Raw genomic sequence first — 23,823 nt, forward strand, 5'->3', positions numbered from 1 at the left:
GGCAGCTGGGGAACATTGTTAATAACCTTCCAGAAAATGCTCTCAGAGTACCTGAAAGGGCTGGGTCTTCTCATCATTTAATGAATTCGAAGAATAAGAAAGAAAAGCAGAAAAATATTTTTGCTTTTGACTGCAGATGCTGCGACATCACCACTGCAACATCAGTTGTGAGCGTGTATGTGCGGATTTACAGGAGGGAGTTCAGTGGAAAACCATCAGCACAACATGAGCCTTGGTCCTGAAGGACTCGGAGTCAAATCATTATTCTGGGAAAGGCTTCAGAGGGGACTAGATCACAATGACAGGTGACTAAAAGCAGAGAGGTAATAGCAGGAAAGAGCATGAGCTTTTCAATCCCATTGAAAACACTGTGACATCATCAAAAGGCTGAAATTAGACGAATTTAACCTGAAAATGAAGTGAAGTTTCTAAAAAGCAAAGGTAATTTAAGCAGCAAGAGGGAAAACTTTTGGCCTTATAATCACTCTGCAGCCTTCAGGACAGGATAATTTCCCAAAGAATAAGCTTTAATTTGGTTTCTAGGGAAAAGTGCTACAATTTTGAAAAGAGAAGGTCAAGCAAGATGACTTTAGCAGTGCTTCTGACCTTTATCTATTACAATGGGCATTACACAGAGAGAAGCTTTTACACATACATCAGGCAGCTCCTAGGGAGCACAGGTTATGCTGGAAAAATTTCCAGTTGGGTTAAATCAGTTCACTGAGACCTGTCCTGGCTAAGCAGCAAAATACCTGTTCTAGCAGGGGCTTTACAAGGCAGCTTTGGTTGATCTGGTTTCTGGTTCACTGAGACAGTTCAAGTGCAAGGCCAGAAGTTCTGTGGTTGGATATGCTGCATCAGCACCAAAATTGCTACTGACCCTGACAGCCCAGCACTGTGAGAGGGCTCTGTGGTGTGGGGAAGGTTGGCAGAAGAGCCCAATGTGGCACTAGACAAAATTGCTAACCAATTCAGCGGGCAAGTGCAAAGCACTTTCTAACTGGTTAAGCAAGTGAGAGCTTGGGAGATTAAGCAACTCACTCTGGATCAAAACTAATGCTTGCAGCAGAGCCAAGCAGAGAACTCTCATTCTCAGACTCCCAGCCCAGTTAGACCTCCACGTAGCACAGCACTGGATCTAAATAAGTGTAGCCAATTTTCTTGTTCATCTAACACAGAACTGTCTTTCCAGTTGTCGGTTAGAAGGATGTTTCAGGATCTGTGCAAGCCTTGGCACGCAATTTAACGAAGTTTGGGCTCCATTCTGATATCTGCATTCACTTCAGAGGGAGTGTCCCAAAAACAACAGAGAAATAAAAGTTGCAAGGGCCAAAGGAGGGGAGAAAGGAACTAAGCATGAGGTCAGGCACAGTACATCCACAGAAAATAACCAGAGAGTAGAAAACAAAAGTAGCCTGCAAGAAGCAAAGTAGACATGCAACACTCAATTTATGCTAGTTTGTACATGGTAGACTCACAGATTATTCTAACAGGGGAACATCTTACGTGTGAATTGTGCAGGGGATCTTTTCCTATTAGTGACTAGAGCCCTTGTAGCAAACTGATCTTATTCTAACTAGTCTGCTCTGGTAATGCTTTAAAAAGTCTAAAGAACGAATTTTATCCCTGATTAACTGCAGTGCTACCTGTTACCTTCAGAAACCTCTTCCAACAACAGGTCACAACAAACAACAGATGACAGCCTAAGGAAGGGACAGATTTTCTTCAAATACTTTTCTTCCCAGTCACTCCAGAATCACCCATATCAGTTATGAGCCTGGATTTGACTACATCCAGACATTTCTCAGGAATCCTCACTTTTTAATTCTGGCCAAAGAGTTTATGTTACACTAAATCTAAAATGGAAATAACAAAGACCATCAGGGTAAACAGTGGATAGGTAGTGCAGAGAAATACTTGCATCTTTTTCAAACAGAACAACTATGAATAAATGTCAGACCACCAACACATGCTATACTAAAAACAGAGTATTTTCTTTTTTGGCAGAAGTCCTTTTTTTTTTTGTCCTATTTGTCAGTCTTCTAATTGCTGATACACGTGATTTCCCATTACAGCTACAAAACTACGCAAGTACATTTTTTGAATCCTTGCTGGCATGAATATCTCATCAGAGTATGTTTGTCAGAGCCAAGACCCAAGGAGTTTTCTCCCTATACTCTGTTTTCTTCAGCTCCATATAAATATCAAGATTTCTAGTTACCACAGAAAAACTATTCCAACATTATTACTGTAGTGATGACCAGGACAGAGCTGATGGACATAAAGCAGAAATGGATACATAACAATATTTGCTGCCATTTGGTTTGCAGATGAGTAAAGGGTCTCCATGATTTTGCCTAGTGAGTTCAAGAGTGATGGTGAGATATATCTTCTTAAATTTTTTTACTGCCTCAGTTTTTACTCTCTCCATTGTTAGGAAAAAAAACATTTTCCAGACAATATGCAACTACTTTACAGAAATAAAGTACTACTCTAAAGTAGTACTCTAAGCAACAGTTAATCCATCTTCATGCATAAAAAAATATCTCTCTCCAAATCCCACTTGTAAAAGTCAATTTCTTAACATTTTAACTTATATCCAAATGATTTATGAGACTCATTTCAGTGACCTCTGCAAACCACAAAAAATCCCAGGCTAACTTCACAGACAGTTTAAAAGCTGGAGTATCTGCGTTACTGGTGATGAAAAGGTGCATCTCTTGCTGTGCGCTATTTTTCCCTCTTAAAAAGAGAAAGGCTTGTAATAAATGTCATTCATCCCAGGTATCCATCCAAAGAACTATTAGACCTGTATGATCTTCTAATGTAGCGTGAACATGTAATTAAAATCTACCCATTTTGTGCTCCAGGTGGTCATTTCAAACATTTAATCATCCATAAAATACTCATTTGATCATATTTCCTCATCTGTAAAACACCTGCTCAGCAAAGACAGGTGTTAATTCTGTGGATTTCAAAGCCCCTGCAGATTCCGAACATATCTTTTGGGCTTGTATTTGTTTTTCTTTCCTTTCTTGTTTTTGTTTTTGTTTTCTTGCCCAGGAAAGCACCCGAATGAAGCAGATAAAAGAGGGAAGGGACTGAGTCCTCACAGAGCACACGCTGGGCACAATACCCGGATGGAGCCTGTTACAAGCAGGTGACAGCTACAGACCTGCCCCAACAGGCTCTTCTCCACTTCTCAAGTTTCAAACATGTTATTGCTGCATTCTTCCCTACAATTACTTTTTTACGGGAGATAAGCCCTATCCTGGTCTTCTAGAAGTCAGTCACAAACTCTTCACTCATAGGAAGACTTAGAGCAGGACTTAAAATAGGAAAGATCACAATCCTGCAAAAAGAACAAAAGGTAACTGGCTGAAATAATTTCATATTGCTGCAGAGTGCACTGTCACATTCCCCTGTCACCACATCCCAACTGCCAGTGAGACTATGATGCTGGAGGAACTTCTGGTTTTAGTGTAAATACTTTGGTGTAGGGATCATTATCAGTTCTATATCTCTGTTGCGGGTGATTGTGGCAGGTAGCACCAGCACAATGCAAAATTTTAAATGATGGACAGAAGAAGCAACGTGGACTACTAAATAAAAATAGAGTATTATGCTTTTCCTGAAGCTGTCTGATCCAAGTGCAGAATGTGTTCTGCACTGACAATCAAGCAATTCTTAATAAAGCTATGTAACATGAACAATGTTGTATGAATTTTCATACAGGTAAGTTACTCTCCTCCTAAAAACTGGTACGTGTTCTGTGCACCTTTAAGATAAGAAAAAGCTACTTGTTTAAAGTGTCTGTTGTGTGTTACTGGAATACATGCAATGGCTTTATATCACAACTGCTGTTGGTGGTGGCAAGAAACTTTATGTTACTATAAATGATTCTACTGAAATGTCATTTTTAAAGAATTTTGATCAGTCTGCTGAAGTTTTTCAGTAATATTTAATGCAAGAAACACGCCAGAGAATATATGACTATATCAAAAAGGTAGACACTGATGATGCTTTGCTAGGAAATATAGACTCTAATCAGCAACACTGTAGTCACAAAAGCAATTTATACATATAAGCCACAATTTTATAAGCACCTGCAAGATTTCACAAATCCCTTGGCAATAAGGAAGCTTTAATAGGTTATTTTTTCAAATTACTTGTTACAACCTGCTCTTATTATTCACCATCTCTACATCCTCTTAACATTCCTCCCCTTCCTATTGATGTTCAAATTGACTGAAGGATGGTTTCCAAACCACTGCTGAGAAGTTAATGCCTTGTGATTATGCTGCCATAGCAACTGAACTTCTGTTAGGGCTCTGTCAACTTCAGACACTCTTTTGTCATCTTTATATATCAATTCTTTCCCAACTACAGATATCCCTCCTGCCAAATTCCATCTTTTAATGGGGGTAGAGGGGAGAAAATCACAAAAATCCTGTTAGATTTTTATATCAAGTGACTTATGTTATTTTTCTGGAAGTATATTTATTCTAGATTTTTGATCCTATGCATGGTGTGGTGTTCTTGGCAATTACAGTAGCATATTTTTCATCAGGGAAGGGTAGACTAAAATGAAGTTAAATCTATGCTGCTGCTCAGCTACACAGACAACCTGTCTGAACCACTCACCCATATCCTGAGTTATTATTAAACATTTCCCCATTTTTATGAAAACAAACCCCACATTAGATTAAAAAAAAACAAACAAACAAACACAAAAGCCCCCAAAACAAGCAAACAAACAAACAAACAAACAAAACCCACCAAAAATCAGCTTTCTACTCTGACTGATAAAATACCTTTCTCAGCAAATAGGCAGGGAAACTGGAAATAAACACTAACCTAATTTCTATGCAACAGGTCTGCAAAGTGATTAAAAAAGCCAGAAAACTATATCAAGAATTAAGAGAGAGGAGGATCGTGTTGTTCCTCCATACATCAGCAATCAGTTGCAATCAGAAACAGCCCAAGCTCTGTACCATTCTCCTCTCTTCCTGGCATTTAAAAAAACATGTAAACCGCACTCTCTTTATCTAAACCACAGAACTGCACACAGCCTTTTAAAAACAATTCTTCTGGTGCACAGGAACAGAAGTACAAGTACCCTACTATAACCCCACTGGCCGCTATTCAGTCACATCACAAAGCTGCAGCCCCCCTCTCCTCCCCGCAGAAAGCCATGACCCCTTCCAGTTCATATCCAATTTCACAGGAAGGCGTTTACCTTCTGACAATAATTTTTCAATCCAAGTCCATTCCCTCCTCAGCCCTGTGGGCAGAATTCCTCCAGCTCCGTTCGGAGCCGAGCCCCAGCAGAGCGCTGTGCAGCCGGTGTGTGCTCTCACCGAACCAGCTCACAGAGCAGCGCCTGCAGCAGCACCCAGTCCTGAGCCTCACTCCTCCTCTGCTCCCACTCAGCCTCTCCTGCACACACCCACCAAAACAAGCAAATAACCCTCCCTGCACGTTAAACCCACTCGGGCAGCAATTCGGCCATCCCATTCTGAAAAAGGAAAAGGGGGAAGAAACACCGGCCCGGGCGGGGGCAGGACCATTTCTCATCACTTCTGTGTGTCACGATTTGATGTCGACACAGTTCAGAACATTTTTGCCTTGGGGAGAGGCGCCTGCCGAGTACGAACTCAGTGCTCTCTTTCTCTAGAAGTTATTAAATATTACTTCCACAGCTTCTGAAGAATTTATACAGCCTCCTGGGAGCTAATCTTGTTTTGTCAGAAACGCTTACTTACAGTGAGATTGTATTCTAGCCCAATTCAGACCAAGGCAGGCAGGGTGCTGGGGCCACTTCTCACACTGGTACATGTATCTTATGATCCTGTTTGCACATTTTGGAGTGAGATCATGCTTCAGATACACTCTAGGAACATTTTATGAATTTTCAATGGGCCCTGTGCACTGACCCTATTTGATCGCTCACAGATAATTTCCACAGTTGAAAAGGTCCTGTGCTCTGCAGGAAATGCTGACTAAGAGGGGAAATGACCACAGCATGTGCTTCTGCTTTTTCTTATCATTTACCTGGGATGTTCAAGCAACATGGTCAATGTTTTCTCATTTATTCTAACAGTAGTAAAATTAAACACAAACAAAGCAAATCACAGAACTAACAAAGCATGCACTTGAGCTCCACTGCTGCTTCTCATATGCTTTGAGGCCTTTCCCCCTGGATTATTATGGTGTGTGAGGGTGACAATGGTGACTGGGAGATACTGGTTGCAAGAAAAGTCTCTCCCAAGCCTGTAAGACACCCAAACCAGTAGACACCTAGTGCTATGAAAACAGAATGCTAATACATTCTTCAGTGATATAATTTTACTACAACTTTAACATACCACCAAACCTGTTTCGATCCATCCAATCACCAGTCTTTGTTCCGTTCATTAATTGCTTCATTTATAAAAAAGTGTTTAGAATTTTCGGTCACATCAACCTGTATTACCAGTACAGGTTGCATCATTAAAATCCAGTAAATGACATATTTTGTGACACTTCCTGCAGCGCTACTATGAAAACAGGCTTGCTAAATGCTTTATTCAGCAGAAGAATATATGCTAGTCTTTCATTTAACCTTTCTGAATGGAATTGAAATTAATCTCTGTTTGTTTTAAGAGGTTCTCTACACAGCTCCTCAATCTAGAAAGTGCTCTAAGAACCCAGACCAGATGCCTGACTGTGCTGAGGTACCTAACTAAATTCTGCACTCTTTGCAGAGAAGGTTGATATTTTCAGGTGAGCTATGAGCCTAAGTCTTCCTAAAATAGATGACTTAAACATACAGGCTACTGAGTTTCCCTGGAAGCCAATCAACTGAAGTATCTGAATGCTAACATTCACATGAGGGAAGATGCTAGCACGGGTAAGTGTTGGCAAAAAGCAACAGTTGAACGACATAGGCAGGCATTGTTCAAATAAATCATTCACAGTTCGTATGGGAACCAGCAAGGTTCTTCTGCCATCTGTTATTTATTTATTTATTTGGAACAGACTCGTTCACATCGTAAGAATAAGCAGAAACTTCTATGAATCCCTCACAGCACAGGTTTCTAAATCTAGCTCTGAAAACAACACTTGAAACCAATAAGCTCTTCTGGCTCACAAGCTTTGCCTCCTAAATATGGATACAATTTTCTTAGACAAATATAGCAGCTTTTGCTGTTTGTTTGGTTTTTCCCTCTCACATTTATTGTTACTTCAGAAGTCAAGGTGTCTCAGAACTGACATTGTTCAGAGTTAGAGCACAGATGCAGCATCTCAAAATTCTGGTAATTAACAGTATCTACAAGTACTAAACCTCCTTCATGTTAAGCATCACATCTTAAATTACGACTCCTCCATAAAATCAGGAGAAGCTCAGCATAAATTACAATATCACAAACGTACCTAGAACTTCACCTGACCTTGCTGGCTGAAATCGAGGGAACCTCCTGGTGCCCTGGCATTTCTCTTTCCAGGTCCATCTGTGAAAATGGCACTGTGCCACTGCCTACAAGGTGACGTGCAAGTTTCAACAGTGCACAGGAAGCAAACCCAGGGCAGGCAGCAACCCCTCAGAACAGGAACTAGAGTTATGCACAGCCAGGAGAAATCACACAATGGCTTTTTCTTCACCAATTAATAGTAAGCAGATAGTATTATAATAAATTGGTAATGCAGTAAGATGGTGGAGGGATTTGAGAGCAGATATATACATCTCTGTCTCTAGATTATGAGATCAAATCCTGTTCATATCAGTTACAGCCAAAAAAATGTGATAATTGGAAGACCTGGATCTTATTCTCAGGCTTTCTATTTGATTTCATGCAATATATCCACCCGTTTCTGCCCTCCTGTCTTCATTCTGCGGAACTAGAAGAATTCTACTTAGAAGTTCTGTAAAACCCTTTAGATAAGCAAAGAGGAAATCATGAATATAGGCATGATTCACCATTTTCTGAAGTCAATGGGAAGCTTCTCAAATATTTAAATTATTTTGAATTAAGCCCTGGAAGAATAGTTATATTGTGCATGAAAACTACATTAGATGAAAGCTACATTAGACAAAAACTATTTAGGCCAGCATCTTTCAAACGGCCACATACACGCTGAAGTTTACTTAGATTTGTGCAGTTGCGCATCTACACAGAAATTTGCAGGATTAGCATTAGACAGACATCTTTCAAAGGGCAAGCTCTGAAGCTACGAAAGCCAAAGCTTAGTGAAAAGTCTGTAAAGTAAAGTCCTCACTCATGCTATGCTGTTATGGCCTGCTAAAAATGTTTTTCATCAGTTAATGGGAAATGAGTAATTCCTTTCCAATGGAGAAATCCAAGGAAGAACACTGATCTCTGTTGCCTTGACAACATTTCCTGAAACACTCCAGTACACTCAAGAAGGCTGCAGTATCTATTTCTCATTGGACTCTTACCACATTTGTTGTGCTGCCGTGCTCTCATCTATCGTCTGTGACTATTTGTCACAGAAAGTTACGTGCCAAATAATACATCAAAAATATCTGAGCTGACTTAAATGCACATGCTATTTTTTTTGTGTATTTTCATGGCTATTGAAAGTTGTTAGATCTACGTCCTAGAAAAAAAAAACAAAGAGCATTCTTCCTTGATTTGTGGATATTAGCAAAATAAGTACTCTCTTTCTAGTAATGCAGTTCTTAACTGAGCAGAGGGATCACCTCTACAGAGTGGGCTGGTGGAGTCCATCCTGTCAAGGCTTGAATCTCAAGGTTTGAGCCCAAACCTTGGCCATTCTGACAAGCTTTGCTGAGAGGGCTGACCAGGGGCACAGCACAGCTGCTTCTGAGATGAAAACTCTTAGGCCCACATCAGGACTGTCTATCTCTCTTGCTGGCTGCTCAGTGTAGGAGACTGAGAGCCTGATTTTTCAGAAGTGCCAAAGCCATAGTGAGGGACAAAATGAGCAGGAGTTGCAAGTCCGAAGTGTTTCAAAAATCTCAACTTCTCTTAAAGTTAAAAAAAAAAAAAAAAAAAAAAAAAGGTAGTATTTTACCAGTAAAATAGACAGCACCAGCCTCTGTGAATCCAAAGCTAAGTTTCATGCTTTAATTTCTCTTCAGTTTTTCTACAGGCTGTCCTAGATGTAATAAGAATAAGCAGAAAATAAAGCCACACTACAAAGGCTTACTGCTAATCACCCATTAGAGGGAAGTTTATACAATGTACTAGATACTTCCTTCCTATCTCCTCTAATAATTTCTCTGGATGAAGATGATGAGATAGTATACTCTGCTTCTGATATACTGAATTATTTTATTGACAAATAAAATTGAATATACTGATTAGTGTATTTTCTGCAGGACATTTACTACAACTATTTTGTTATCAAAGGCAAAATACAAAGTGTGTTTTAAGTTTTTTTCTTACATCATGTTAGTAGGTATAACCTGGGCTGGGCAGTCATAATCTCTATGTAGACAATTCCTATAATTGTGCTACTTCGCACCCAGAATGTGGTTTCCTTCCCAATAGGGAAACAGCAGGACAAGAGACAACCTACATGATATAAATCACTGAAAATCCCCAAATCTGCCAAAGGAACACTGCCAAAGAAAACAAAGGCGGATGACAGTAATCCCCCTGGGAGAATTTCAATCCTCATCTAAATTAAAACTTCAGGTGTACTGAAAGGTTGTGGGTGATTTCCTGTACAGGATAAGGAGATTGTTAATTGTCCTGCCTCAAACAGGACTGCAGCCCTCCCTGAACTGTGGCATCCTGTTCTGTGGCCCTGTGGCTGTTCCTGATCCCTCATCTCCATTATTACCAGAGGATTTATGTCATGCTCTGACCCCATCCTTTAGACTAACTTTTTTTGCCCAAAGGGGATACACGTGCTGACACAGGATTTTCTCATGCTAAGTTCTGACTTATTTTAGTCCTGTTTAGAGGCATTAATCCTGCCCCTTTGGAACTGTGCATCTCTGACAGTGATGAGCCAAGAAACTAGCCTACAGTTCTGATAAACTCCTCTGATTATTGAATGTTGGCTGTGTTCTAAACTTTTCAAGCACCACTTAAGGACATAAAGTATTTGCATATCTCTCCTTCATCTGCATTCCCTGATGATACCTGCAGAACAGTCATCACGGACTATCCAGGCTGCTGATACATTCTGTAATGCAGTTAAGCCAAAGTCTGAATAGCCTCCCTGAGCACAATGCACTAATTTTTTTGGTGAAAATTTCTAAGGACTTGGCCAACCTACACTTTTCAGACAGCAGTCAGCTTTCAGAAGCTGCAAGGTCTTAGAGGAGTTTGGGCTTAGTTACATACTGAGAGCCACTGCTGCCCTCTGCTGCAGTATTTTAGGTTATGTCTCTGACAATCGGTGAAAGCCACAAACATTCAAATAAAATTTCTAGTCTAAACAGAATCTTTGTTTCCAAGGGAAACAATGTTTCCATTATTGACAAGATCATTCAAAAGGTCTGCTTCTAACTCATCAGCAAATTCTGATTCTGCAGGGGCTATGTCAAATGGAAATTTTTTTTTAATCTCATTTTGACTCTTTAAAACAGGCAGACACAAGAGGCTGGACACATTTCATTGCTGCAGCAAAATGCTGTCTCATCTTCTGCTTATAAACAGCCATCAGAAGAGTAAGAACTATGGAGTGAGAAACTAACCTTGGGGCCAAACTGACTGCATCAAGGTTCTGCCCAGGTAGCGACATCTCTGATAACCTAAACTTTAGCTTAGAGTATCATGAACAGCCAAGTTCTAGCTCAGTTGAACTAATCTTTCCTTAGTCTTAATCTATCCAGTTCTGATGATCCCCTCAAAGATCTAGCTTTCTTCCTCACTGATGCTAGGAAGAGTGACATCAGTTCAACCTTGCCATATTCACATCTACTACACAAAGGGCTCCAGATAGAAATACTTTATTTTTCCCAGCTTTCCACAGATTCCAATAACCTTCCCTTTTATAATTTTCATCTCCATGAACTGTGAATAGGTTGCGTTGCTTGTAGGTTAGAGCTCCTATCTTAAAATAAAACACTTAAAATAATTTTAGAATTATTTCTAAATTATTCTATGTTTCCCAACATCATAAATTCAATTACTTCTCTCCTGCAGTGCTTTCTGCACTGGAATGCAACTGTGGTGTCACCAACACATAACACTAAATTGCAAAACCTACCAGTAGACAGGAATAGATAAACAGATGGTAGCAGGTCAGAAGAAGAAAGACAGAAACATGTCTTCCTACTCGAGGGAAAACTCTGGCTGTTCTCACTAATTATCTGTGTGGGTCTCCAAAGGAATTGGATTCACCTTGCAAAGAAGGCAGACTAAGACTCTGGCTAATGAAAGAACTGTACTTCCTTCTAGTAGCTGCAGTGACAAACACACCGGGTGTCCACACGTGTTCTGAGTATCTCACTGGTGGCCGGTTAATATTCTGAATACTGTACCACAGAGACCTCCAGAACAAAACCACTTAATGTAAAACCTGAAAATTCTCATATGAGGGCTGATGCAGACTTTTATATGTAGTAGCTGGGACACAAAGAAGAGAACCTGTAACCCACATTTACTAGCTACTTCCAGCTGCTTTTATTTTTTTAAACATTTTCAGGTTTATTTTCAGTTATTCACTGAAAAACATACAGCCCAGCTCCAGACCTGAGCTCAAAGCTCATTGAACAGAGTTTCCTATAGGGAAAAGATAACAGTTTTGCTCCTCATATCTCACTGACAAGGTGAAAAGGAAGGTCCCCTCCATTTTGGCTTCTTAAACATTTCAGTAATGACACAGGGGGATCATGCAAAGTTCAAGGATTCCAGCTCAAAAGGGACTTATGACAGCCATGGGAGATGAAGATCAGTACCAACAACGAAAGATAAACATCTCTAAAAAGATGTAACTGGTTTCCTTGAGGACTCCAACTAAGAGTCAACCAAAGAGGTGGTTCAGATGGCTTCTGCCTTCTCATTTCTGAACATATGATTTACCTCTCCAGCACATTTCTCCCTCTCTCCTTCTCATCACTCAGAATGTGTGTAAATCTCATGTTGTAAGCTTCAGGAAACTTACGGTTGCCAAATGTGATCCTGGTTCTCAAATTATTCCTAAAAATATATCAAATCTGACACCAAATGAAGCAGTGCAATTTGATCTGCAGACTTCACAGATCACCATGAAAAGAAAAAAAAAAACAAACCAAAGATCCATAGAAACTTGTGCAAGTAATTCCATATCACATACTTTTCCTGATGACTGCAAACCTAAACCACTCTCTCTCTCTCAAAATAAGCAACTTTGCTCTAAAATCAGCAGAAAAACCTTTCCCGTGAGAATTTTTGTATTCCCTGCAGTTGCATGAGGACATAATGGGACATGGCCCAATTCTTAAACTCTAGTTTACAAAACACCTACCTCTAGGACTTTCCCAGTAATGAACTGGTGACATGCTTCACACTTGACTCCAAAAAGCACTTGGTAGTCCTTCTCACAATAAGGAGCACCATCTCTGAAAAAGAAGACCCACAAATTACAAACAACCTCTTAATAAACTGGTTACAATGTAGTTTACACTCTTCCTTAGTCTTCAGTCTGCAACTCCTACACACAGCAACAGGCAGATGAGAGTTCAAGGGAAACAGTTTGTATCAGAAGAAAAAATAAAAAAATCTTTCTCACTGGTGCCTCTTAGAATTATTCCTTTCATTCCCATCAAGAAAAGGCATCCAGTACAAACCACTAAAGTAAATCTCATTTTTTGGAGCAGACTCTTTACACCTACAGGTGCAATTACAGGGAATCAGTGGGACTATGTCTATGGGGATGAGAGGAGATCACAGTCTTTATCACAGGCAGGTAGTTTTTGTTCAGAAAAAAAAAATAATCTTTGGTAGTTTGCAAAGCTATAAGCAACTACTTTTATGTTGCGAGGTTAAGTAGTTTTTTAGTACGAACATGGAACATTAAGTAAAAGTGGAAACACTAGTCAGCTTAGGAGTATTTCTCAGATGCCAATTTTTTTTTTTTTTTGAGAAATTACAAATGCTACTTTTTATTAAATAGTGTACATAGCTAGCTGACTGGCAGGTTTGTGAAACATATATTTTTTCCCTTATTTCTTCTCTTGTTATATGCTTGAAGGGGGGAAAGAGATCATATATCATGCCCTCTATTTTATTATTATACCACTTTTCCCCATTCTCTTCCTCTGTGCTTTCTTCTGCTCAAAACTCTTTTCATCAGTTTCTTAAACGGAGATGAGAAATACAGTGTCAGGTCAACCACACCATCAAGGTTACTCTATTTTTAGCAAAGGCAAGAAATGGACAGGTTCCTACTTTTTTCCCCTCAAAATCAGATGCTGAAAAGCAAAATGGCACAACACTTTATCTGGTGAATACAAAAAACATGTGCAGCAACCCACCCAATCCTCTGCAGGAACATGGAGATACACCCCCTTTCACACTGGTTTTAAATACAGGCTGCTATCATTCAACATCACCTTTCAGTTCCACTTGGCAGTTTACTTTCCCAACTCAGCTCTCACTGACAACAAAGATTTTGGTGCATATGGAAAGGAGGTCAAAACAGGATTCCAAAAGGTGAACTCTTGCTGCAAGCTCTTCTCTGTTTGCAGCTCGTGCCACGAGTTCAGAGGAGGTGCACAGGTTACTCACTTGCTGATGTATTCCCCGGTGAGGACCTTCCCACAGGCCTTGCACTTAAAGCATCCCAGGTGCCACTGCTTATCCAGAGCTAGCAATGCTTGCCCATTTTTTATGTCTCTTCCACAGCCAGCACAATCTGCAAATAAACAAACAGATGCATTTGTTGTCAGCTACTTGGTTCATTAACCTTCATTAACCACCCACCCATCACAACACTTGGAAACCAAAGGGGAGAACTACATAGCAAAGGTACACCTTCCTTTCCTCAAACCCTTCCCAGGTCCTGTATAAAGATTCAGTCATAGTCAGTAGAAGGGGGAAAGTATCTCTTCTGTTTTTCATGCTGTTTACGTTTCAAAGACTGCCTGGCAAGCATCGTACGGACTTCAGATTTTGTTAGGAAAAAACTAAAAAAACAACATTACCGCAAAAAAATTGCCATCTTCTAAAGCAACCTGTTTGTTTGCCATTTCGCTTTTAGCAGGATCCTGACTGCTTACAGGGCGCTGGACGTGGCCCGAGTGAGCACCACCAGGATGCTGCCTGTCCCCGTTTGGTGGCAGCAGAGCCCCACTGTCCGCCCAGCTCAGGGGCGGTGGCAACATCTCGGCCAGGAACGCAGGAGAGACCTTTTTCCAGGGAGGGCCCAAGGCACAGGTGACAGGCATATGAGAGCAGTGAAGGCTGCATGGAAGGGCATATTGTCTTCCATCTGCAGGTTTGGGTAACTGAAGCTCTCACGGTCTCTAATCAGCAGAAGGACTCCCAATCAGGGATTTTGGTACTACCCCGGCAGTCAACACTCAGTTTTCACTGCGATTCTGAAGGACTCTTTGATGGCAGAATGCAAACCCAAAGCCAGGAGCACTGAATGCCCTCTGTCCCAGAGGGTGCCACAATATCTGATGTTACATGAGAAATCTCTGGCTCAGCCCCAAGCTTCCATTCCTTTCCACTCAAATGTAAAACACTCAGAGATTCCCTGTTAAGGGGCAATCCAGCACATGGCAAGATTTGAATAGGCTGATGTGGCAGACAGAGCTGAACTGCAAGGGTTGTGCTACAGCTTCTGTGCCCAGCCTCGGGGGACAGAGGGACCGAGGGAGGGGAAGGCCTGGAAGCCCAGTGAAGCAGAAAGGGAATGCCCATCAGCTGAGGCACACATGGAAGCCACACAGGAGACAGCCTGGAACAAAGGATTTTCCGTATTTTATTATCCCCAAACTCAGTGTTCCTTTGGTTAATCTAACATCCTCTCTACGTGCCTGAAACATCAACAAATGGCAACAAATGGAGACAAACAGAACAGAGCCTTTAAAGCCCAGACAGGAGGGAAAAGATCATCCTGGCTCCACTGGCTTAAGCTGACTGAACAGGTACAGCCTTAAAACCTTCATCTCTTCCTGGATTTATGGCCCAGGCAACCCCACGCCTTGCAAAAGGGCAAGTCTAAGTTTTATTACCACAACTTGTAAAGAGAGGAGAGTCAGTCCTTTTGACTACAGGGCCTGACTTTTGTTTGTTGGATAATGGGCCAAGAGAGCCCCAAATATATGCTGCACGTTCCTGCTATCCAGGTCATCATTTTTCATGTCCCTCTTCCTATCAGCATTCTTTTTCTTCTCAAATCCCCTAAAAACAGACGAGAAGAGGATAAGCACCATGGTATCTTGTGATAAAATGCGAGTCACAGACTGTTGACATGACTTGGGACTTGAAAAGCAACCCTGAGATGTCCTAATACCAGGACTTTGCTCTGAAGGACATATGTTACAAATTGAAATCATGAAATGACAAGGAGTGACACCATGTAATGGATCCCTCTGCTCTGCCGTGACAGCTCAAGGCTCCATGCCATCCTGTAATGACAGCAAATGCTGGAACAGGTCACTAAGAGAGGCTCTGGAATTCCCAGCACAGGGGTGAGGAAGGGACAAATGTGTCAGGGTGGCTTTGGTGCACTGCTCTTGGCTTTGGTTTTGGGAGGACACCACATGACCTCTTGAGGTCCCTTCCAGCCCACATTTTCTTATGTTAAATCTAAAGCATGCAACGTGTCTTCAGCTGTGACAACAAGCGAGATCTTTCCTCAGTCTCAGTGAGTGCTGAGCTGCAGTTTTAAAACAGCACCCATTTCTCAGCTTCCAAGCACTAATGCTTCCTCCTAATGTGCCAGCTTCCACAGCCCTGACCTGGGCTCCTGCCAAACTGTGATATACCTTCCCTGTTACATATTCCCGCAAAAAATCTGCTGTGTTGTCCATGCTTTTTTTTTTCATTTTTATCCAAAAACCTTCTGTGAAGCTGAAATTTCTCAGAAATGGAACCAATGAAAAGATTTTTAAAGCACTTCATTTTGTTTCCAACTGAATTTCTGAGGCAGTGAAAATAGGAAAACTGCCTCATGCAAAAGGTCTACCAAGTCCAGTATCTTGATCTTTCGTGATGCCAAAACCATTCACATGAAGGAAGGTAGGGATCTGTGAAGTACCTCTGTCTAATTGCTTCTTTGTAAGCCAAAGGCACAGTAAGTCTGAGCACTAGACCTAATCTTGTGCTCATGTTTAATACAAGGGGTTGGTAACATCCTTTTATTATTCTTCAGCAACAATGACATCTACTTACTCTTTCTGGTTTCCTTGAAGTGTTTTGCAAAAGAAAATTAACATAATTTCCATTCTGCTAATACGACAGACACGTTGAATGTCTAGAATCAAAGTAAACTAATAGCCCATTTCTGTCATATTAGGCTGAGATGGCTTTTAAATAAACCTGATTTTAATTCTGGCAAAACTGTTGGGCATATACATGAAAAGCTAGCAATTATCATTATCTCCTAAAATAGAAAGGAAATAGGGCTGGGCTGGGCTGGGCTAAGAAAAGACCATTTGTTCATCCAAATTCTACAAATAAAAGCTATTATGATCTCAGGCCTGCATGAGGCACATTTAAGCCTTTGGCTGAATGTCATCAGCACACAGCGCATGCAGGCAGGATCTCAGTATCACATTAAGCACAATCTGCATCAATCTAACCTATAACCAAACCAGCACATGCTGCAAATAAAAGGGCCATGAGACAAAAATAGTGGTCCCCAACCATATGCCAGAGCAGACTAAAAAAAATCTGAAAACCCTTCCCAAAATTTTGTACGACAGTTCCCACTATGGTTCTCTCTGGCTTCGTACCTTCGTCTAACAGACTTCACCCCTTGACCTTGAGCTTTCTTGTGTTTTCTTTTTGCCATAAAACCTGGATTCTTGCCTGCTCCCATTCCTTGCACATCCATGTATTCAGCTGTGCCGAGATAACAAAGAGGAGGAGGTGGCAAGTGCAGCAGATACTGGTTAAAATGCAGAGTGAGCAGTACAGTTCCTCTATGCACTTATATCTATGTCATGTTTGACGTGTCCAGGTACAAAAGCAAACGCCTGGACAAAATGGCTGTGGTGTGCAGTCAGCCAGCCCAAAAGCATTGAAAAGTGGGGGGACAGGGTACAGCACTATAATATGATAAATGATTAAGATCACTGCCCTCCAAGCACCTTAAGCAGCCTCACTAAAAAGATGCAGGCCAGGGGGAGCTGCCACCCATGACACCTTGCTTGTAAAGATACGAGAAAATGTGTTTCCCTTTTTAGCATCTGCATCACCCCAGACATCCAGGAATGAAGCATCCTGCACAGCAACCCATTTGTCACTGTCTAAATTAAGCAGTGGATTTTCTGCCTTTGCCTCCCGCCCCTGCTCTCAGCCAATAGTGCACAGGTGGGCTCAGAGCCGATACAGCTGGATTAACCCTCAGCACACAGCACAGGGTTTTACCCACTCCCACTTGGATAGTTTTGAAAATTTAACAGCAAATGTATGCTCACCCCATATAATTTATGAAAGGGAAATCATCTCTACCTGCTTTTGTCCTAATGAACAGGGTTATGCAAAGTCATGTGAATGATTACACCAATTCTGCTCCACGCAGGGTTTGCCCTGTGAACAGAGCTAATAGCAGTCTGACTTAATGATGAATGATTGAGTCACCAAAAAGTTCCTTGCAGTCCTCATGGCCATTAGTAGCACATGTCTAGATAAAGTCTGAAACTGCCACAACCCCTATGAGTCACTGGTATTTTGTACTCTTTTTACGCTCCTCCTATAACTATTTCCACTCCCTATAAAACACAGATACATTAGTTTTATAAAGATAACACCACCAGGCTTCTGCTCTGAAACAGGTAAAGCAGGGCAGAATTGGTTGGGGGTTGTTCATTATTATTTTAATTTTTAAAAGGAACAACAAGTTTTCATTGGAGTTATACAGAAATACATTGTCAAACCTGGCTGCAACTAAAGAGTGAGTGATTTGGAAGTGATGAAAGAGGCAAATATTATCACTGGAGTCGAGGCCAAGAAATTTGTAATTATAAATAGCTCATAATCACCTTGAAAAACAACTTATATCCCAGTAATTCTTCTGTGGCAATTTGAAGGTTGTGCAATTACAGTTTCTCATAGAGCTAGGAAGACCAGAGTTTTTCCTCAATCACCCTTCAACCACAGATCAGGCAGCGCCTTCTAAAGCCTTGTTTTCAAATTAAAAGGTTTGATGATATCATGCAGGCTTTTCCAGATCATCAAGATATTTCTGTCAACGCTAAAAAACCAAACTCACTACGTTTACCGTATGATAAATGTTTTCAAAGTTTAAAGCATAACCATTTAGACATCAGGGCAGTGATGAGTTCTGGAAGTCAGAGAAGGACACACAGTGTCAGGAATTTTACACGCAGGATTTAAATCTGAGTATGTAACTCAATAAATCTGCTGCCAACCCCCTCCTCTTTGCCAGTGCAAGGATGGGAAATGTTTTTCAGAACAAATTCACTACTACCCTTTTGCTGAAGGCAAAACAAACCCACGCGGGCAGCCTTGTACTCCTGAAATCTAACAATAAGAGGCTGGGTGCATACAATGGAGGGAAACAAATTTCCCATGGGAAGTGGAGTATAGCTTTGACAGCTTATTATAAATGACAAGTTGGGGAAAACTGATATTTTAAAAACAAATTGTTAAAGAAAACAAAATTATTTTATTTGAATAAATATGGAAAGAAATCACAATGGTACAAACTGGCAATCTGTGCTGGCAATCTGAGTGCCCTTGACTTGCCTTTTTAAGAAAAAGGCTAAAGACATCTTGGATGTATCATTAGATCAGTCACTAGTGGTGGCCCTCAGAGACCAGTGCTGGGCCCGGTTCTGTTTAATATCTTTACTGATGACCTGTTTAATATCTTTACTGTGCCAGGGAGGTGGGGGGGGAGGGTGGTGTTAGTTTGGACATTAGGAAGAATTTCTTTATTTTTATCTGAAGGGTGATTAGATTTCAGAATGGCCTGCCCAGGGTGGTAGTGGAGTCACTGTCCCTGGAGGTGTTTAAGGAAAGACTAGACATGGCACTCAGTGCCATGGTCTGGTTGATATGGTGGTGTTGGGTCACAGGTTGGACTAGATGATCTCAGAGGTACTTTCCAACCTGATAGAATTGGTGATTCTGTGGTTACTTCAAATTGCTCTCTCATCATCTGCTTTAAAGTGATTTAGAAAAATTAATGCTTTTCCCCAACTTCAGTTCTGTAACATAATTTTAATCAGAGGACTTTTTCATTTTCCCCTCAGTATTGATGTAAGCATTTGTGTTAGTCTTCTACACGGGAAAAAGAAAGAGTATTTCCCTTATTTCCACATCTTTCTACACCTCCTTCCCAAAGGAGGCCAAACCAATTGACCTTTTAACCTCTTAATCCTGGAAACTGTCCCTGCAAGAAAGCAACCACCAAGCTGGCCTTTCTCCATAACATCAACCCCAGTCCCTTTTTCAACCCCATCTTTCACACAGGTGTCTGAATGGAAAAAAAATGGTAAAGAAAGAGCAAATGTGCTACAAACTATCTAAGAGAAGAGTTTTTAATTGTCCTGTAAAAGGAAGATAAAATTTTGGGATCTTTTCCCAGCTGTAAAAGAGAGTTGTAAAACTGTAAAAGAGCCCCAGCTGTAAAACTGCTCTGAAGGATAAACCATGGCCAGGTACATCTAAGCTGTTTACCCTGTCATTTTTTTTACCCCACGTCAGTACTCAGGTAATTCCAGCTGAGCTGTTAGCTCAGAGCTTATTGTTTAATACCCAGCTCATGGACAGCACATTGTGTCTCTTCATCTGCAGACTATTTTGGATAACTTTCAGTTGTTACTCTTGGCAAACAAGCAATTCCAACAGGGTACAACCCTCCAAAAATAGGAATGAAACTTATGACAACTTTTAGGAAGGTTTTTATGCCCCCTGAAAACCCATGGCAAACTAAGGTCTAGCTAACAGCTAATTCACTTTTCACATTCTTTTTAAGTGACCTCTGATTCCTGACTTACTACCTGGCAGGCTTTCTGAACATGACAATTCCCAGATACCCTTATCTCTTGGAATCTCCTCTATAGTTGTGTTTTCCAAGTTAGTGATGCCTCCTCACATAACACCCATTTCCTGACCAATTCCTTTTGCACCTCCCCCAGAACTTTCTTTGGAATTAGCTTTCGATTAGCACTCCTCTGGTAAAAGCCGAGGAGATGGACATGTTTTGATTTCCAAGTTCAAGCTGAGGTTACACTTGGACAAATAAGAACCAATACTTATTTAGTACACTTGTGTGGTCTATTCACAATTGTTTCTGCCCAATCTACATGTAACACAAAAGCAAATGAAAGGAACGGGAAAACTGGACTGAGAACACATTCCTGAAAACCGGCAGTTTTTGAGAAGGAATTTTCTGATAAAAGACTTGTAATTCAGAAACTTCCTGCCCTGCCACAATTATATTCTCAATAGAGTTGCTGCTCTATCACCCAGAGGTTAGTCTTTAACAAAGCTTCTACACCTCCAGAGAAGGATCTAAGGCAATTTATAAAGCAGCAGTGAAAAATACCGGTCCTTGTAAAGTAAGGAACAACTGAGCAAATGGAGGCCACTTGAGTAATTTAGCCATTGCTATGAAACATAAGCGAGGACTAAAATTAATCCAAGAAAGCAATTCAAATGATGAAAATGCCTCAAAAATTGCAGACATTCTTCAAAAGAATAATTCATCTTGGAACAATCATACAAATGGCCCAGTGTCACTGGAAGAGCTGTATATTCTTAGGCACAATCTAATGGCTTTTGCCAGAAAGGAACTGTGCTTGGGTTTGCATAATTTCTCTGAACCTTGTATCACATCATGCATGTTGATTTGCTTCTTTTATGTTTAAAAAGGGGGGCAGGGTAAAATCTTAGACCCACTGTATGCTCAATATATTAAATCGTAAATGTAGTTGCCCTGCAAGGTTATTACAGTCAAATTTAGACTAAAGTAAGGAGAATTAAATAGTGATGCTGAAAAAAATAAAGGATTTAATCTAAAATCAGAATTTAAAATCCTAATTCTAATTAAATCAAAGTTAAAATCCAAATGGTATCCGAAAACACAGAGAATCAACTTGCTTTCATCACCTGATGAAAAAAATTTCCTTTTCCCATCTCTGAGTAAAATCAGGTATGATAAGAACTACCACTATTCAAATTTTTAAGGACACGGTATCCTAAGCAAATAGTTCTACAAGCTTCAGAATCTTGAAAAATCATCAGTTCCAGAATTAAAATATATTTTAATTAATTTATGTTCTCCGTGTGTCTAGCAGATTTCAGACAGTTTCTGAAATTTAAAAAAATCCACTATGATACTTTATGAATTCTGAATAAAATTTCAACTTTCATTCAAATACAACTTGACATAAATCATGAACAAAAGTAGTTGTTAGGGGAAAATACAGATGTTAAAGAATATGATGAATTTATGCAGAGTTATATTAATTTACATGTGTACAGATATAAAGCTTCCTTATGTTTAACAATTAGTATTTTATAATTAAAAACCTAAATGTAAACCAAGGTTACAATCAGTCACTCTAATCAAGGTTTCCTGGGTTCGTAGACAAACCATGATTAAAATCAATGATTTAAATCACAGTGTTTGAAATCAAGCCCCAACGATGTCTGTGTTACGCCTTTATTCTACGGTAAATAAAAATAAAATTTAAAAAAAATAAAAAAGAGGTACAGGACAACATGAGCCCCTTCTGTCAAGTTCACAAAACCCTCAACTGGACCTCCAGTACCTAAACACAGGCTTGAATGCCACAGAGATACGTAAGTGCCTCTGTATCTTTAGCAGATAAGCCAAGAATGAAACGAGAAAATCTTCATGTTACAGCACACAGAAAATATGAAACCCTTAAGGTTCAAAATTACAGACAGGATTTTAAAAATTTAAAATTTTAAAAATGCGTGTTCACGCTCAAAACTGTTGGGCCTGTCTTAAGTTGCCCAAGGCATTCACTGAACTTTATGCATATTGTGGGTGCATATCCCTTAAGGCAAAAGTGAGCTCAGTGTCTCACAGACAAAGCCTATTTACATCTCTGCAAAGTACTTGTACAGTGCCTACACACTATGCAGCTTTGACACAGTGTGAAATTGTAGGATATTTCCTAAGAATAAGCTCAAAATCATGTGTTGGATGTTGCTCAATACCCTTTAAAGCCAAAAAATCACTGCAGATAGCTTGCTCACAAACAGCCAGCCAACTTTCCCCTTCACTTTTGAAGTTCTTCCCCATGGAATTGAAGGAGTTTTCGGACAGCTCAGAAAAAAAAAAAAAAGGCTAAAGAACAAAATACCAAAAAATGAGTCAAATGTGGCTGAACAGTTACAAATCCAAGCTGCAGACCTTTTCCGAGAGCTATGATTAAAAGAAATTTTGCATCCACTTTAGCTAATTTCTAATGGAGAAATCTGTGATGGTTATAAATCAGCTCTGACATTACTTCTGAATGCTGACAACAACCATCTATATTTTTATCTTATGAAAGGACATTTACGTCCTGAATATAGAACTGCATTAAGAATTAGAAAGCCTTTAAATGAGGACTGCAAGGTAAATTTGCTTCTTCTCCATTTTGATGCTCTGTTGTTTCAAAAACAACCTCACTTTCCTGCCACTTTCTGGGCAGTGGGTAAAAGATGACTCCTGTTCTTTTCCCAATCACCTTCAACAGGTATGGTATGTTGGTTCTGTTCTACTTCATTATTACCAGAAACCTTGTTGGGAGTTTCAGATATTTACTGGGAGCTTTCCCAACTGCATCTTTTTTTAAGAGATATGGCTATTGAATAATTAACAAAGATATCTTTCTCCCACAAGTCCGTTAAGCATTAAGCTAATTATTTATATCACAATAGAGCAAAGATCCCCAATTGTGAGCCAGAATCGAACTCTGTTAGACTCTGCACTGATTGGCATGAAAGCATTTGTCCCAAAGAACTGACATTCTTTGAACCAGAACATAATGTACACAGCAGACAAGGGCAAACATACAAAACAGTAACGTGAAATCCCCACGTGGACACCGGCTGGTTGGGGAACAGCTGCACCAAAAATTATTCATGCACATGTTAACACTGGCCAGTTTGAAAACTCTGGTCCACGCCTTGGCTGTGCTGTAATGACATTATTAACTCACAGGAGGGACCGTTACAAAGAAAGGGAAGTTGAAATACCTTCCCCATTCTTCTTTCCAAACACTGGGTACCTCTGCACATACAGCACACAGGTATCTGTTTCAATGAAGAAGAAACAACTGTGAAAGTCTGTGCCATCGTTTTAAAGGTGACTTTTTTCAAATAAAAACTCCCGCTAGATGATTGTAACGCTCCAGTTTCTTTTGGATAAGGAGGTTTGTCCTATCCTTCTAGGAAGCTCACTTTTCATCTGAAATGCAATTTCTTAACTAGTTCATGCACATCATTAAAATGGCCCAACCTTTCAGCAAAAGGATAACCAGAAATAACTAAAACTTCTATACCAGCACCCAGATAAGGAATCAACAGAGAAAGGGCTCAACCGCAGGTAGAAGTCATGTAACACTCTTATTACTGAAATACTTATGCTGAAAATAGAAAAGTGAAATGCCTAAAGGGAAAAAAAAAATCTCTGTTTGAGGAAGAGGGAAATGTATTAAACTGTATTCAAAGACACGTAGTCTCTTCAGGATTTCGA

The 23,823-nt window shown here is 40.2% G+C and overlaps 1 protein-coding gene across 18 annotated transcripts in view; it reads right to left on the reverse strand.

Annotated features, from left to right (window-relative positions):
- ABLIM1 (actin binding LIM protein 1) overlaps positions 1–23,823 on the reverse strand; it is a 134,573-nt gene that overhangs the window by 59,447 nt on the left and 51,303 nt on the right. For all 18 annotated transcript variants that reach the window (XM_027884860.1, XM_027884862.1, XM_027884861.1 and 15 more), the window contains exons 5-6: positions 13,692–13,818; positions 12,430–12,523 (exon numbers count right to left, since the gene is read on the reverse strand). In XM_027884860.1, the coding sequence (XP_027740661.1) occupies positions 12,430–12,523; positions 13,692–13,818 (221 nt within the window). The remainder of the gene's footprint in view (positions 1–12,429; positions 12,524–13,691; positions 13,819–23,823) is intronic.

This window comes from Empidonax traillii, unplaced genomic scaffold (assembly GCF_003031625.1).
Source record: "Empidonax traillii isolate 1590-97213 ecotype Southwest subspecies unplaced genomic scaffold, ASM303162v1 scaffold156:size1289327, whole genome shotgun sequence".
In the NCBI taxonomy this organism is placed as follows: Eukaryota; Metazoa; Chordata; class Aves; order Passeriformes; family Tyrannidae; genus Empidonax; species Empidonax traillii.